Source organism: Canis lupus, chromosome 13 (genome assembly GCF_003254725.2).
Source record: "Canis lupus dingo isolate Sandy chromosome 13, ASM325472v2, whole genome shotgun sequence".
Classification (NCBI taxonomy): domain Eukaryota; kingdom Metazoa; phylum Chordata; class Mammalia; order Carnivora; family Canidae; genus Canis; species Canis lupus.
In genome coordinates, this window is record NC_064255.1 from 4,944,998 (window position 1) to 4,963,058 (window position 18,061).

The 18,061-nt window shown below is 42.4% G+C and overlaps 1 protein-coding gene across 1 annotated transcript; it reads left to right on the forward strand.

Annotated features, from left to right (window-relative positions):
• Positions 1 to 1,399: 1,399 nt before the first annotated feature.
• CTHRC1 (collagen triple helix repeat containing 1) lies at positions 1,400 to 12,099 on the forward strand. The gene is made up of 4 exons (XM_025450915.3): positions 1,400 to 1,587; positions 6,061 to 6,282; positions 8,242 to 8,458; positions 11,559 to 12,099. Exons 1-4 carry the CDS (start codon positions 1,426 to 1,428, stop codon positions 11,699 to 11,701), a joined length of 744 nt encoding a protein of 247 aa, XP_025306700.2. The 5' UTR covers positions 1,400 to 1,425; the 3' UTR covers positions 11,702 to 12,099.
• Positions 12,100 to 18,061: the final 5,962 nt, after the last annotated feature.

Here is an 18,061-nt window from a genome sequence, read left to right on the forward strand (position 1 = left end):
AATATCCATCAGTTGGGTCTACCACAACTTCCAGGAAACCGGACGGGTCTCTAAAGAGAACCTTGCTGAGGTGAATTTGACCTCAGCAGCATTGCCATTCTGTCAACAACCTCCACCTTGTTACAGGTGTGGCAAACAGCTCTCCTGCCAAATTCCAGCCGGTGTTGTAAAAAGGACCCTACCTGGTGAGTGGCCTGGGTCCCCAGAGGACATTTTTTTCCAGAACAGACAGAGGGGGACAGAGGAGGTTAGAAAAAGATAATATTGGTCAGAAGACAAGAATGACTACTCAACAGTGAATTTCTACCATTGAATGTCGCTGAATCTCCCTGAACCTCAGTTTCCTCATCTGTGAATGGGGCAACCAGGGGAGGTATCAATTCCCAGAGGATTGCCCAGAAGACCGAGAGTTTGTATAAAAGACTTCATAGGGCTCCTGATGCTTAGTGAGCGTGGGGCTTATGAAACATCAGTTCTTTTTAAATTTTTAGTGTATTTTTAAAAATGTTTATTGAAGTATAGTTAACATACAATGTTATATGAGTTTAGGTGCGCAACATAGTGAATCAACAACTGTACATGAATCAGTGCTCAGGACAATAAGGATAATCACCATCTGTCACCATACAACTTCGTTATTACAATAGTGTGACCGATGCGTTCCCTACGATGTACTTTGCACCTCGCGGACTCCTTCTGTGACTGTGACTCTCCGGGTCGCCGTCGTCTCTCACCCGTCCCCCGCTCACCTCCTCGTCGGCAACCACCGGTTTGTTCTCTGTATTTAACAGTCTGGTTTTTTGGCCTATGAAGCATGGGTTCTGAATCATTCGGGTCATGGGCCCCTGGGAGAACTTGCAGGGTTCCTAGGGTGCCTCCCCCCGCCCCCCCCCCCCCCCAGGGTCATCTCCGAAAAAGAGCTCGCCTGCAGGGCCCGCTGAGGCCTGCGAGCGCTCCTGGGCCCCCAGAGGGGCTCGTGCCCCCCACCGCTCAGGGGCGGTGCTGTCTCCAGCCCCCACCCCGCCCCGGCCTCCACCTGCGGCCTCCTGCGGCCTCCTGCGGCCGCCACCCCGGCCCCCCTCCCCTCCCCTCCCCCTCCGCGGGCCGCTCTCCGCCAGGGTCCCCGCGGCGCCCGAGGGCGGGCCCGGCTGTCGGCCCGCCCAGTGTGGGCCCGGGCGGGGGGGGGGGGTCCCGCCTCTTACGGGATGGAAACTCCGGTGTCCAGAGGGGCGGGCGCGCGGCGAAAGGGGCATTGGTGCAGCCTGCGGCGGCCTCGCAGCGCGCCGGGGCCCGGCTCTGACCGCGTCGCGGCTCCGCGGCCGCTCGCCCGCCCCGCGCCCCCCGCGCCCCCGCGCCCCCCGCGCCCCCCGCGCCCCCCGCGCCCCCGCGCCCCCAGGGCCCCCCGCGCCCCCAGGGCCCCGCGCCATGCGCCCCCAGGGCCCCGCCGCCGCCTCCCCGCCGCGGCTCCAAGGCCTCCTGCTGCTCCTGCTGCTCCTGCTGCTGCAGCTGCGCGCGCCGTCGAGCGCCTCCGAGACCCCCAAGGGGAAGCAAAAGGCGCTGCTGCGGCAGAGGGAGGTGGTGGACCTGGTGAGTCCGGCGGGGCTCCAGCTGTCGGGGTGGGGGCGGTCGGCACGGCCGCGAGTGTGGGTGGGTGCGCGGGCCCGGGGTGCCCCGCTCGGTCCGGGGCCGCGTGCGCCGTGGGGCCCGGGAGTGCGAGCGGCGGGGCCGTGGCGGGGCGGGGGCGCGACGCCCCAAAATGCAGGGAGCCGCCCGGTAAGTTCTGGCCTCTGAGGGCCTCCCCCACCCCAGGAGGATGCCGAGGGCTCCCGAGGCAGCGGGGGTCGACCGAGAAGCTCCGGGAGGTGAGAGGGTGGGCCTGGGAGCGGCTGGGACACCCGGCCTCGCCGATGCGGTCCTGGGTGGGCCTGGGCCCGGGCCAGAGCCCGGCGACGTGTCCCGGGTTGGCGCTGGTGGCCACGTCTGCTGCGGGAGCGAATAACAACCCTCAGGAAGCATCCGTCCAGCTCTTTGTAACTTGAAGACTCTGAGTCATGTTGGGTCATCCTCCTAGGAAGTGTGGGCTGCAATTTACTTTGTTGGACGACCACAGCTCAGGACAGGGATGGTTCAGAGGGATTAAGGCCAGAAGGGAAAAGTGAAGGGACCCGGCACCAACCCTCGAAGGACCCGTTCCATTGTCCGTTTAGGCAGACGGGCGGGCAGTCAGCTCTCCCAGATACCCTGGGTCCTCAGCCTGTGGCCACCAAGCAAGAGCATCACAGTGGAGCTAAGGAGGAAGACAGTTTTCAGGAGAACAAATAAATAGCCCAAGTGCTTTCTGAGGGGCTAATCCACGCGAAAGTCTTTTTGCTTAAAGCTCTTACCCTTCAAAAGTCAACAAACCCAGTGGAGGGCAGAGCAGTCCTCCGCCCTGTGTCAAGAGCTGTCCTTTCACAGCTACCATATTCCTTGCACATAATAAATTTCAGTCTTTAAATCAATCTTACTTGCAGACAAATATGGTTTGCAGACATTGCAGTACATAAGGGGGGGCATTGTTTTGATAAAAAAAACGGTTTCAAATTTGTCAAGCTGCCACTATAAACTAAGCAAATAAACCAAATTCCCTGGCAGCTAGTTCTATGCCAGATTCAAAAGCTCTGGAAAAAAATTCCTGCCATTGCACACTCACTTTTTGGTGATGTGCTATGTAATTCTGCCCCACAAAGCAGACAATGTATTTAGGGCTACAGTTCTATTTTAAGTGTCTAGATTATTTAAAACTGCACCAAATGTCTGTGGTTCATGTGCAGTTTGCATTTTATGAATTTGTAATTATGATACACAAAATACCCCTTTTCTCCATAAAGCTAGCAATTTTTTCTTTTCCTCCATGGATTTACAGTACCTGCGGTTTCCCACAACTCTTGCCCAACTTGGAAAAGCTTAGTGTGCTGCCAAGCTCAGGTGCATCCTGTAGATTGGATTTGGTTTTGCTGGAGGAAAAAAAAATGTTCATGCGGTCATTGAGAAGGTCTCAACAGATTCTATAAAGCACCTTCTTTGTACAGGTTCTTTCAAAGCGTTCCTTTCAAGCTTCCAGCGAGCTCTGCCCCCTGGTGGCCAATGGAAGAAACAGGGGGTTCATTCTACAGACCTTTCTAGAACCCCTGCCCAGCGCTAAGCGCATGCTGGGGTAGCATTTTAAAGCGAAAGAAGACAGATGTAATACCCATGGACCCAAATTCAATAAAATTATATGGCCACTGAAATGCAGTCTTTAGATAAAAAAACTGAATAAGAATTCTCAGTCTCGGCACTATGACATTTGGGGCTAGATAATTTTTTGTTATGGGAACTGTCCTGTGCATTGTAGGATGTTTAGCAGCACCTATACCCATACCCATGAGATGCTGGCAGTAACCTCTCCCCTCAGCTTGTGACAACCAAAAATGCCTCCAGACATTTGCTAAGTGTACCCTAGAGGACAAAACTGTCCCTGATTGAGAGCTGATATGTAAGAAAATAAAACTTTGTGTAGCATCTTGCCCCAACAGGAATAATAGTGAAAAAAAAAAAATCAGAAGAAGTCTTATTGTTTTTCCCTTCCCACTTGAAATCTATGTTCACATATTACATGTGTCTGCTATTAAGAGTAAGTATAAAATAAACCAAGCTGTTTTAGAATATTTTATATTTCAGTATATCTTAAAATTTTTGTTAAAATACTTTCCTTACAATTTCTTTGGCAATAGATAAATAGTGCCTTTTCTTACATCAGGAAAATGGCAGTGGCCAAAGTCATGACAAAGATCATTTATCAAAACAAAGATGAGATTGGTGATGTGAGAAGAAACTGATTGGGAAACACTATATACATGAGGATCCTTCCTAGGCAGTGGCATTACTGGACTTTATAATATGAACATGTCTAATTCCAGAAGTTATTTTAATATATAAGGAATCTTGGGGTTTTTTTTGTTGTTCTCAGTGGACAGTATCTTTATACAGAATGATAGTACAATTTACACAAATAAGGGAAAGTTAAAGTAAAAATTTAAGTGGATTACATTTGGGGTTTGGGAGTCCTAATAAATGGATCAATTCCAGAAGAGACATGGGAATTAGACAGATGGAGATAAAATATTACCTTTACCACTTACCCAGCTATATTGGTGCATGTGGCTTATGTGTGCTGGCTGGCAGGTTTGCTAATGCTATCTTTCCCGGGTCTAGGTCCACCCAAGGGAGTGGACACACTTGCCCAGTGTCACTGCCTCACATGGTCTTGGGGAATAGTAAGAATCATCATGGCTGACATATGCAGTGTCTACTGTGTGCCCCACACTGCTCTAAGCACATTTTTATACATTGTCTCAGTTAAGTCTCACATGAACCCTACAAGGTAAGAATCTTTATTATTTGCCCTATTTTACAGGGAAGGAGACAAGTAGTGAAATGTTGAGTAAGTTGCCCTATCTTGCATAGCTAATAAACAGGGGAGCCAGGATTAAAATCCAGAGACTCTGGCTCAAGAATCCACACTCTTAATTTCTGCCTGATATTCTTGCTGCCTACCCACCAAGCAAACTGGGCGGGGTGGGGGTAGGGGGGCAGAATCCGGGCACTTAAGAGGTTTGCTAGATTACTGCCACACTATGAAAGACCAGTGGTCACCTGCAGCAGGCCACTCACTCTTGAGAAGTGAGGTTGGAGGTCAGAAATTTTACCCTAGGGGATCCCTGAGTGGCTCAGCAGTTTAGCGCCTGCCTTTGGCCCAGGACGTGATCCTGGAGTCCCGGGATCGAGTCCTACGTCGGGCTCCCGGCATGGAGCCTGCTTCTCCCTCCTCCTGTGTCTTTGCCTCTCTCTCTCTCTCTCATAAATAAATAAACAAATAAATAAATAAATAAATAAATAAATAAATCTTAAAAAAAAAAAGAAATTTTACCCTAGGGACCCTTCCTTCACATAAAAATAGAAAGAAGCAGGAGATGTGCAATCTGAATCAAAGATACTGCTGGTATAAGATAATTATTAACCAATATTTTTATTTTTATTTTTTTAAGATTTTTATTTATTTATTCATGAGAGACACAGAGAGAGAGGCAGAGACACAGGCAGAGGGAGAAGCAGGCTCCATGCAGGGAGCCTGATGTGGGACTTGATCCCGGGACTCCAGGATCACGCCGTGGGCCAGAGGCAGGCGCTAAACCACTGAGCCACCCAGGGATCCCCAACCAAGATTTTTAAAATAATTGTATTTCTAGGACTATGTCTGAGGGAAATGACTCAAAAGAAGAAAAAAGCCATATGGATGACAATTTTCATTACAATAGTACTAATGATAGAAAAAAATAGAAATAACCTAAGTATCCCAAAATAGTGCAATGCTGGCATAAAATTTTTAAATTATCATTCTGAAATCCCAGTCCTTTACAGCATATAGGGTTAGAAGAAAAAAATAGTATATCTAATTATGTTCACCCTGGAATATAGCAATTTAAAAATTATGTATGCTTTTAAATAAGCAGCAGAAAAAAGCAGGCAAATGAAAATTTTTTGTCTTCTTTGATTTCTGTGTGTGTGTGTGTGCAGTCTGCAATAAAAAGAATGGAAAGAAATCTCAATATTTTAGAAATAACTTTAAAATCAATTCTCTAAAAAAAAATCAATTCTCTATAATAACTCATCTAGAGTATAAACCAGGGGTATGAAGAGATTCTTGACTCCAACGACTCAAAATAAATACAATTCTATGGGCCCCTGGGTGGCTCACCTGGTTAAGCAATGAACTCTTAGTTTGGGCTCAGGTCATGATCTTAGGGTCCTAAGATCGAGCCCCTCATTAAGCCCCTGGTTGAGCCTGTTGACCTCAATGGAATGCCCACATTGGGCTCCACAATTAGGAGGGAGTCTGCTTGTCTCCCCCTCTCTCTGCCCTCCCCCTGCTCTCAAATAAATAAGATAAATCTTTAAAAAAGAATGCAGTTCTAATCAGAATGAGTCTTTGAATCTTGAGTGGTGAGGGTTTGTCCCTTTTCCTTTTTTCTGCTCTAGTATAATGGAATGTGCTTACAAGGACCTGCAGGGGTGCCTGGGAGAGATGGAAGCCCTGGGGCCAATGGCATTCCTGGTACCCCTGGGATCCCAGGTCGAGATGGATTCAAAGGAGAAAAGGGGGAATGCTTGAGGGAAAGTTTTGAAGAGTCCTGGACACCTAACTACAAGCAGTGTTCATGGAGTTCACTCAATTATGGCATAGATCTTGGAAAAATTGCGGTAAGTAAAGTTTGAATTATTTTAAAGTTGAAGCAAAACTTAAGAGTTTTCATAGTTGAGAGTGAGTTTAAGATTTTATTTTATTTAAAAAAAAGATTTTATTTTATTTTTGCTAGAAAACTTTTTACAAAATTAAGGAGTAGGGATGCCGTGGCTAAGTTAGAATTAATGAATTAAAAAGATAATATTTCAGAGTTAATTTTAAGAAGGTATTTCTAAGACAAATCACCACTAATAATATCTAAAATAACTTACTCCTTTTTTAAAAATGCAAATAAAAAGGGAGAGTGTAAGTGTCTGTGTTGGACAGTAAACAACTTTCCAATCTTGTTCTAAAGTGAACTTAAATTTAAATTAGTATAAGAAATTCTGCTATGGCTCTAAACATAAGGATGGGAAGAAATTTCCAAGAAACTAACAATGTGATAGGAATTGCCTCGAAGTGAGAAGTTCATGCTTAAAAATGCTAAGTTTGAGAGAAGTGGAATGGACCAGAGTTGTACTACAGTGAGCATTTAAAATTTTTCTGCAACATTTAAGGGGAGAAAGTCCTCAAAAGAGCCTGTCTAGCAATAAATTTTGGTTAATGGTTCAGTCACTTGAGTGTTTACTTCAAAAGTAACTGGCTACTGGGATGGCACAGAGTTTAAGAAGCTGGTGCTATTCCTAAGCCACTTTCTTTTTCTTTCTTTCTTCTTTCTTTCTTTTTTTTTTTTTTTTGACAACCAACTTTGTACATGGTTCTGTGTATATATTATCATTATTCAATGTTATTCCTTGATATTAAGCACTCCCACCACCAGGCAAATGCAAGTACAAGAGATTTTATTTTCACAAAACTCCGAGATGCCCTCATCTCAGCTCTTTACTGTCTGCTCAATTATCTATAAAAATATTTGAGGGATGCCCGGGTGGCTCAGCGGTTGGGCACCTGCCTTCGGCCCGGGGCGTGATCCTGGAGACCCGGGATCGAGTCCCATGTCGGGCTCCCTACATGGAGCCTGCTTCTCCCTCTGCCTGTGTCTCTGCCTCTTTCTCTTCCCATGTGTCTCATGAATAAATCTTTAAATATATATATAAATGTTTGAGACTGTCTTGTTTGAATTTTGTGTGCTAGGATTTCCATAGAGCTTCCAGAGTTTTGATGACTGTGACCATTTTTATTTTCATATGTGATTTCTTAGAAAGCATTTTGTTAGAATGTTGCCTGATTCTTTACACATCTGACATTGATAGACTGGTTACTTATTTATATAGCTAATCAAAAGTTGCTGAGTTGTCTCTAAAACTATCCCTATGGACTGAATTATTATGTTTTTAGGTTTCTTTTAGAAGCAGTCAGAATGAGTTTGAGAGCTTTCTGAAAGTAAAAGATAGTAGACTGTGAGCCAGTAGACAGAAGTTTTGCCAAGAGAAATGAGAGAAAAAAACTAGGGCCTTCTAATTGTTTCATATAGGTAAAGACAAAAACCTCCACCTATGCTTTACCCCTGGTACTGTTTGCTGTTGCTCATGAAGAAATGGGTCAAGAATAAATATATAGAGACAGTGCTAGTCTAGAATATAAGTTCCATGAGGGCAGAGATTCTGTTTCATTTACTGTTGTAACTGTAGCATCCAGTACATAGGGCTCAGGAAATATTTTTGGAATGAAAAAAAAAATAGAGATATTGATTTGGTTTAAAAGATTGAAGAAGACTAGCTGTTTTGAGTAAAACTAAAATATACCATTAGTCCATGGTGTGAAGAATTCCAAGAATGCCATAATTTGATTTTCTTAGCGTTCCTAATATCAGAGTCTCTTATCTACCTTGCAGAGAATCTCTCTCCTTCTGTAAAAGTTAAGCTTTTTAAAATGTAGTTTGAAGAAAAGGAAAGTTAAAAAAATTCACAATACAACTTGAAAGCATCTTTTAAATGAAAAGTGAAAAGCTAATCCTATTTCTGTGTTTGTGATAGGAGTGTACATTTACCAAGATGCGCTCAAACAGTGCCCTGAGAGTTTTGTTCAGTGGCTCACTTCGGTTAAAATGCAGAAATGCATGCTGTCAGCGTTGGTATTTCACGTTCAATGGAGCTGAATGTTCAGGACCTCTTCCCATTGAAGCCATAATTTATTTGGACCAAGGAAGCCCTGAACTCAATTCAACAATTAATATTCATCGCACTTCTTCTGGTATGTAGAACAATGACTGCAGGATGTGCCTTATGTCTTTAGAGACCAAAAGTTGGTTTTGAACCCACTATCATGTTGGCTCACCAGCCTGTGACAAAAAGAGACCTAGAGCAAGTTTTCAGTATCTTAATCTTCATCCTGGTGCATTTCAGAATTCCCTGAGATGGATCTTTAAAAAAATACGCAGATGCCAGGGTCCCATCTCTGACCAAATGAATCGGAATCTCTGGGGATAAGACCATATTTTTTAAAAGATCCCCAAGGTTGGAAATCACTGAGTTAGATGAAACAGCAAAACAGCCCATTATGCCATAGAGCAGGTTTTCTTTTCTTTCTTTTCTTTTTTTTTAAAAAGCAGGTTTTCAACCCTGGCTACACATGAGGCTCAACTAGGAAACTTAAAAAAAATCCCCGTACCTGGGTACCCCTTTCCAGGGAGTAGAACTTAATGGGTCTAGATACAGCCAAGGCAGTGGGATTTCAGAATTGCTTCTAGTTAGTCTAATGCTCAGCCAAGGTTGAGATCCACTAGCTATTATTGATAAGGAGATTATTTCTCTGCCTTGTCCTTTAAAAGGATAGATATTGTCTGCTGAATTTGTAAAAGGGAACATTTCTATGTTGCATTCTCTGTTTCTAGTATAAGAGAAAAGACATTTAAACCAGTGGTCACTTAAGCTGTGGAAAATAAATTATTGGTTTGTTTCACTCTAAGATTCATTAAAGAAAGTTTGGAAGTCTACCCCCCCCCCCCAAAAAAAAAAAGGAAAAGGGATATCAGTTAATGTCATCACCCAGAGACACCACTGTCAGTACTTGGCTGCCAACCATTTTGGCTTCTTGAGTCACAGCAGGTAACACACCATGATCATCTATGCTGGAAGAATCACAAGACATATATATCACTAGCTTCGTTTCCCTGATTTCTTGCAGGGATTTCTCACTAACCTCGTACTTAAAAATGGCAGAGAGAAGAGAAGAGATCCCTCCACTGTTAACCAGAGGAAATTATATTTCAGCATGCTTGGGGATCCAAGTCAGATAGATTACTGAGCCCCAAAACTAATATAGCACATTTATTCCTGAGAAGTCAAGAGCATCTCTTCTTCATTCTTCCTCAAATCCCCAGAGGATCCTTGAGATACAAAAAAGATGTTGTAACCCCCTCTCTCAGCGCATAGAGAAGGTCCAGGGAAATCAAGTGAGTTGTGCTGGAGAGTAGAATCAGTGTTCAGGACAGAAACCACTCCTTGTCTTCCCTCTTCTCTCCCCAACCCTCTCTTTGATCAGGTTAAAAAGCTTGATCACTAGGTCCTGGGATACTTGTACTGGAAAGGATGATAGGTTTTCCACCTAAGAAGCAGTCTTTCTAGTAAAGTAAACCTAGACATAAAATGAAAATTCTACCAGGAAGTGATGTATGTTTGGTATATATAGGTACATACTGAACACCATATACTATATGGTGTATGTGTGATAGATATAGTTGGTATAAGCAACTTACCTTCTATTGTATTACCTACCTTTAAGGTGTTTGTGCTAATATCATATAATATGAGCCCAGGAACTGTGACCTATACATGTATATACTTAATAAATTATTTAACCTGTCATTTCCCGTGGTGTAGAGACTCATTTGGTATGACCACTTGGGTGGAATGTCAGAAGTAATTTGTTATTTATGACAGTTTTTGTAGTAAGGTGGTAGAAGGTTACTTCTGTAATAAAATCACTTTCCCTTGCACACTGATACTCTTTCTTGAGAGAAAGGAGACACACTCATACTTAGCACATCGAGAGGACTTAAAGCCTCGGACAATGCCCATGGGAGTTCAAAAAACATTTGAATTTCACCTTGTTACCTGGGTCTATGAGGAAAACAGGTCTAGAAACCCCTCATCCCACATGTTTTAGGTGCTTCATAAGTTGTGATACTATATTATTATAGCAAAAATGTTCATTCATTCAAAAAACGTTATATTGGTTATATATGGTTCATGACCATGAAGTGACCATTTGACTCTCCTGTGAGACTGAGGACCCAAATTTGTCTTCTGTCCTGTAGTGTGAGTTGAACAAGCTTCTAGACCATGGATATGCAGAACTTGGGAGAACATGAGTATTTCTGGGCATTTTCTCTCAGCATGGCCCTAGATTATGGGATTGTGGCCACACTACTTCATTCTCCCATGTGTGAAAGGGGCCTGAACCATAGTCAAGTCCCTGGATTCTGAAGAAGATTGCTTCAGATCTACGTCTGTGAGGCTCAGCTGGAATGTACCAACCTACCAAATGGGAAACTTGACCAGTCACATGATGGCATCCCTATACTGCTTTATAGGTCAGGACTCATTTTCTGAAAGAATCTGGCACCCTTAAACAGACATGTATCTTTTTGTCTGTTAAAATGACCATTAGGGGAATTTTAAAAAGTATTACTATAGAAGGACCTTGGTAAGATGGAATGCAAGTTGTATATTAGTAGGTGAATGTCCAGAGAACCTGAGAAAAGTTGTATATTTATAAAGCATAAGAACACAGAGGAAAAGCAAGGTCGTTTCTTTTTCACTGTGAGGAAATTCCGTGTAAAATGAGATTCCCAGATTGAAGGACTGGTATAATTATTCTAGAACGTCTTTTACTGTTACAAAGGCCCTTTCTTCTACCCATCAGGTGTATAGGTAAGTGTTGGAAAAGCTTTTTTTTTTTTTTAAAAAAAAAAGATCTGCATATCAAAGAAAGTCTTGGCTTTGAAAAGTGTGGGCTTCCTTTGTTTAGTCAAATAAATTGCTTTTTTTTTCCAGTCACCTAAACAGTAACTTTGGGTAACTAAACAGATTCAGGTTTTATGGCTGAAACCTGTAAGAAAACCGCCTGTTCAGCTTTTATCATCGGATGGATAATATACATTTTTTAAAAATATTTCTGTGGTAAGAAAAAGAGAACTTCTCTTTATGAAGTCCTTAGTAAGTATTAGGATTTTTAATTCACTGTGCATTAAATAGATTTGTTACCTAACTTGCTTAAGTCATAAAATTTAGATGAGGATTTTTGTTTTTTTGTTCTAAAGAAAGGTGTAACTTTCATCTCTCTTCTGCAGTGGAAGGACTTTGTGAAGGCATTGGAGCCGGCTTAGTGGATGTTGCTATCTGGGTTGGGACTTGTTCCGATTATCCGAAGGGAGACGCCTCTACTGGATGGAATTCAGTATCTCGCATCATTATTGAAGAACTACCAAAATAAATTCTTTCATTTTCATTCCCTACCTCTTTTTTATTAAGCCTTTGAATGGTTCATCGTAGTGGCATTTTATATAATTTTTATGTATACATCTGAATAAAAAACAAAGCTAAATGTGTTTCAGACCAAAGTGTGATTTCACACTGTTTGAAAATCCAGTATTTTTCATTTTCCTTCAGTCAAAAAAATGATTTCAGGATTTTGTAGTTGATTAGAACACCTTCTTTGTATTCCCCATTCCCTGAACCTATAATTCGGAATGTCTTTGTGTGGTCTTGAACTTTTCCTATTCTCTTAGGATAGGACTTTTAAAACATAAAGGCTACCAGCCTTTGTACAAGTTGTAAATGTTTGGAACGGTTTTATATCTGTGAAATAAAACTTAATTTCAAACAACCTCAGTATGCTAACCTAATTGCCACTAAAATTAGAGTTCCTAGTACTTCATATCTGAAAAGTTGGGTTCATTTAATAATCATATATTGAATTTTAGTGAGTGTATAGTACTGTTTGTTCCATACTTTGAGGAATATAAAGAAAAAGGGGTATTTCCATGTCAGGAATTACATTAGCAGTTTAGGATTTTTATCTTAAAGAATAAAAAGATGTGAATTCTGTCCTCAATTGCTTACCATTTGGTAGAGAGGATACAATATATACAAAAATAACAATAAATCAAAGATCATATGTTAATTGACGTGACAGTTGTTGAAGTGGTGGTATAATCGAAAGAGTGTTCCGTTACTTCTGGCTGAAGGGATCAGAAAGAATTCAGGATGAAGGAAGTACAGGTCTCAGACTGATAAAGTTAAGTGAATCCTGGACTTGAATTGGAAGTATCAGTATGAAGTACTTTATCTTAAATAAGGCTGTGAAACAATAACAACAAAATCTCCTCGTTTTGGGCTTGTGAACAATGACCTAGAAATGATGACCAGTTGAGTAACATCCTGATTGTGATCTCCACATTCCATTTCCCCCTAAAAGGAACTAAGCCTCCTTGAAGAAATGGGTGATTTCAGTTCTGGGGCAGGAAATGTACAGTAGGAGTCTGGAACATCTTGGCATACTGGAAAACAAGGCAGCTATGAAAGACAACTGAAAAGGATCCAAGAGCCAACTTGAATTGCTTCCCACTGGCAAAGATGGTACAATGTAAGCATCAATAAAAATAATAACCGCAACAGTTTGCAACACATCAAATGTGTTTCAATGCAGGAATTCATAATGATACTAACATAAAATTCATTGGTCAACTTGGAGGATGCCAGCAAACCAACTTGTTACTTTGAAACTTGGTAAATAGAAAAAAACAAGCATTTATTCTGCTTTCTCAATATGAACCATATTTCTGGGTGACCAAATTGTTGATGAAGGGAAATTTCTCCTTATAGAAATGTGTTTTTTAGTGTGTATTGGTATAGATAACAAATGAAGAGTGATAGAATATCAAATTTTCAACCCCTCACAAATTAAGAGATCTAGCAATAATCATCAGGGAGGGAGTAGACTGTATGTCTTAATAAAAGTACATAACACCACCCAAGAAGTACTTTTGTCAAGAAACCATCACACTTGGATTTGATATAGCTTCCAGATATAACCCTTAAATTTCAGGAAATACAGGGGATAGAAGAACATGTTAATTGACATGGACGAATCATAATCAGCAAATCTAGACTGGGAAAGTTGAAAGACAACTTGGTTTCTTCCACAAATAAATTGCAAGAAAAGAAAAAACCATGGATTAAAAGAACTTGAACTTTATTTGGATGCTTGAAATAGTTGACATTTGAACATTAACTGGATATTTAGTATCAAATAATCACTTATTTTTTAGGTTTTTGATAATGGTATTGTTATTTTTTTAACTCTTTTTTTGGGAAGATTTTATTTTCAAGGGACACCCGGGTGGCTCAGTCAGTTAAGTGTCTGCTTTCAGCTCAGGTCATAATCCTGGGATTCTAGGATCAAGCCCCATGTAGGGCTCTCTGCTCAGCATGGTGCTTGATTCTCCCTCTCCCTCTGCCCCTCATGCCCTGCTCATGCTCTCTCACTCACTCACTATTTCAAATAAATAAAATCTTTTTAAAAAAATAAAGATTTTATTTTTAAGTAATCTCTACACTCAACATTGGGCTCAAATTCACAAACCTGAGATGAAGAGTCACATGGTCCACTGACTGAGCCAGCCAGGCACCCCATAGTGTGGTTATTTTTAAATAATGCTTATCTTTTAGAGGTACTGCAATATTTAAAGTAAAGTGATATGATGTCTGGAATTTGCTTCAGAATAATGTGGAAAAGAAAAGTGGGTGAGAAGGAATCTAGATGAAATAATGTTGAGAAGTTAACCAAGATGGGTAAAAATTGAGATTTTGGGTGGGGATGAGAACATTAGTTCAGACCTCTTTGAATGGGCACAGAATGTGAAGATATTTGTGTTCCATATTAATGCCTACCGAAGAACATCCATTGCAAAGGCAGCTCTTAAAATTGAGATGAACAAAATAACACACTGTTGCTGTCAGCTTCTTTCCTCAGCCACGCCAGTGATAGTTCAATGGACCCATGAGCAAAGAGGCCATGGTGACAATGCACAGGAGGCTGTTCAACAACATGGGATTTCCCTTAAAAGGCTGGCCTGGCTAGAGTTACTGCTGAGTATAGAGACCAGCTTTGAGTATGTAACATTGGTACCATTCCCTGAGAGGACTAGCCAGACACGCAGTGGACCTCTTCTACCATGGAGGGGTAGAGATTCATTCTCACGGAAACAGACATATATTCTGGATATAGATTTGCCCTCCATGCCCATAATACTTCTGCCAGCACTACCATCCACGGACTCACACAATGCCTTATCCAGTGTCCTGGCATTCTACTCACCAGTGCTTCAGATCCAGAAACCTCATTTTACAACGGAGAAATGCAGCAATGGGGCTCACCCTATGGACTTAATTGGTCTTGCAATATACCCTATCACCTGAGACTGGCTGGTCTAAGTGAAAGGTGAAATGGCTTACTCGGGACGCATATGTGGTCTTACACCAGTTGGTAGACAACATCCTAGAACAGGGTTTGGTCCTATGGGGAGTAGTATGTGCTTGGATCAGAAAGCATGATATGCTGTTACCTCTCTTGTAGCCAGAATACAAGCAGTGGAAGTGAGTCGCTTCTCTTACTATTATTCCTAATAACTCATTTATAGACTTTTTGCTTCTTATCCTGGCAACTTTGAACTGCTGGTTTGGAGATCTTGGTATCCAAGAGGGGAATGCTTCCACCAGGAGACACAAAAATAGTTCCACTGAATTAGAATATGAGACTATTCGTTTTCTACTGAAAACTGCATAACTAATTTAATAGATTAAGACAACACACATTTATTAATCTCATGGCTTCTATGGGTCAAGGGTCTAGGTACAGGTTAGTTGAGTCTTCTGCTCAGGTTTTCACCAGGCTGAAATCAAAGTATTGGCTCAATTATCTAACATTCAGGATTTTCTTCTCAATTTATATGATTGTTAGCAGAATACAATTCCTAGCAGCTGTGTTAAAAACCTTCTTTTCCAGCAGCTGGGTGGCTCAGTGGTTTAGCACCGCCTTTGGCCCAGGGTGTGATCCTGGAGACCTGGGATCAAGTCCCACATCGGGCTCCCTGCATGGAGCCTGCTTCTTCCTCTGCCTGTCTCTCTGCCTCCCTCTCTCTCTCTTTCTCTTCTCTCTGTGTTTCTCATGAATATGTAAATAAAATCTTAAACAAACAAACAAAACCTTGTTTTCTTGCTGTCAGCTGAGGACTGCTTTTACCTCCCAGAGGTCACTCCCAGGTGCTTGTTATGTGGCTCCTCCTCTTACAACATGGCTGTTTTTTTTCCAGACCAGCAAGAGAATTCTTCTGCTTTTAAGGCTTGCCTGAGGGCAGCCCGGGTGGCTCAGCAGTTTAGTGCCGCCTTCAGCCCAGGGCGTGATCCTAGAGACCCAAGATGAAGTCCCATGTCTTCATCCCTGCATGGGGCCCTCCCTGCATGGGGCCTGCTTCTCCCTCTGCCTGTGTCTCTGCCTCTCTCTGTGTCTCTCATGAATAAGTAAATAAGATCTTTCAAAGAAAAAAGAAAGGTAAGGCTTACTTGATTAGGTAGGTTGGGCTCACTCAGGATAATCTCTCCTTTTGGATTATAGCCAAACTGATAAGGGACCTTAATTACACTTGCAAAATTCCATCTGTCATATAACATAATCATGGAATTGATAACCAACTTATTTACAGGCCCCAACATTGCTCAAACAAAACTAGATTATTTACATCAGGAGGCAGGGATCATGGAATCTGTGTTAGAAGCCAACCTACTGTAGACTGCCCCCTGGCCATTTTGCACTCTTTATACCACTGAACCAACAGGTGAAAAACAGGAGGTTCATCTATTGGTTTTACTGACGGATCCTAATTACCAAGGGCAATTGGTTGCTGCTATGATGGAAGCAAGGAAGACCATGTTTGGAACCCAGAAAAATTTCTGAGGTTCTTGTTAGTACTTCCATGCCAAAGATGAACGGAGAACTACTTGAACCAGAGAAGGAAGAGTGATTAAGGATCCCAACCTTTTGGGAAGAAGGATTTGGATCTGCTTCACCAGGTAAAGAACCCAGAACTGTGGGTTTTGGCTGTGGGCAAGGAAAATGTGGAATGGGTAGTTAAATGTGGAATGGGAAGCTGTAGATATCACCTATGAACTTGTGAACAATGACAGAAAACCAGGACCTTGGTGGCCTTGGATATTTTGTTATATGCCCGTTTATACATGGTAACCCTTTTCTTCCTTTCTCTCCTTCCCATTTTAATGTTATATGAAAGTTAGCGGAGGTAAACTTTACAGGTTTTTAGTTAACAAAATACTGAGACCATGACTGAATTGGAGGAGTAATTAATATAGCCAGCAATGGATTCAATGACCGTTGGGCTTTGTGTTTTCTCATTTGGGTGAAGGGCAGGCACTTTCCTTATCAGGATAGCTGTATCAAACTAGGCTAACATACAGATTATGTATGTTATTTTGCTTTGTTGTGCTGGAACTGGAATGTGCATAGAAGGTTGCAAATGAAGCTAAGTACTCCAGATGGTCAATTAAACTACTCATCAGTTTGTTTCTGAACTCTAAATTCATTCTTCAGTACCTACACTGTGGTCATGAACTGCACTCTAAGTACTTCTCCTTTAGAATAGCCTATTAACTAGAGAATACTGGAGGGATATTGCAGAAGGAGCTGGTCTTCCTGGTTTCAGGGTGGTTTCTCTTGCTCCTACCAGTGGTGTGTGTGTGTCTGTGTGTGTGTGTATTTGGTGGTACTGTGCTCCAGTTGCACACCCAAAATGCAGTCCTTTACCTAGAACTTGCAGCTCCAGCCCGGGAGGTCTGTTTCTTTCTGCAGGGGAGAGGGATGCCACATAGTCCCGGCCTCTACTGTCTAGAGCACCCGATTCCCCAGTATGCCCACCCACAGGTCTTGGCTTGCTTGCACCTTTCCAGTGTGGGCCAAGTCTACCCTGCCTTTGCAACTGCAAAAATGTCCCATCATCCTCAGCAAGCTGCTCAACTAGCTTTGGCTTGCTGGTGTCCTAAAGGATCTGTTCCTGTTTTTCACCTAATTCTATACCAACTCTGGACTAGGAAACCCAGCAGCCTTTCTCATCATCCGGTGATCTGCAATGGTCCCAAGAGGTCTGAATGCCAGACGGGGACACTCTTCCAAGCTCATTCATCCTTGGCTACTCTTTCTCAGCTTCAGGGTACTGTTTAGTTCGCGTAATATATTTATCATAGCTTAGCAATTCCTTAATCTTCTCCTGGTTAAATCTGCTGTGCGTTCTATGCCCTGGTTGGACTTAGATTGATGTGTGATTAGTTGATTGGACAAGGAAGTGAGCGTGAGTGGTGCTCTCTCTCTCTCTTTGGGAACAAGCTGCTCACAGCATGAGTTCAGTCCCATATCTCCTTGCTGTGTTTTACAGGGACAGGCTCCAAGAGTCTTGGTCCAGTGCTCTCTGTGGCTGGATGGGTATTTCTGTATGACTCTGAGGCTTGGAAGGAAGCCCTCTTTTACACAGATATAATTTCAGCCTTACTATTATACGAAGAATATTTCATGCTTCACTTGTCAGTTAATGAGTTAGGTTTTTTTTAAAGGATTTATTTATTTGAGAGAGAGTGAGCTTGCTAACAGGGGAAGGGACAGAAGAAGACAAGCAGACTCCCCGCTAAGCTGGGAGCCTACCACTGGCTCAATCCCAGGACCCTAAGAGCATGACCTGGGCTGAAATCAAGAGTCAGATGTTCAAATGACTGAGCCACCTAAGCACCC

Coding starts and splice junctions, on each gene's coding strand:
- CTHRC1 (XM_025450915.3), top strand. CDS start 1,426: ATGCGCCCCCAGGGCCCCGCCGCCGCCTCCCCGCCGCGGCTCCAAGGC. Junction 6,283..8,241: donor TAGATCTTGGAAAAATTGCG/GTAAGTAAAGTT, acceptor TGTTTGTGATAG/GAGTGTACATTTACCAAGAT. Junction 8,459..11,558: donor TATTCATCGCACTTCTTCTG/GTATGTAGAACA, acceptor TCTCTTCTGCAG/TGGAAGGACTTTGTGAAGGC.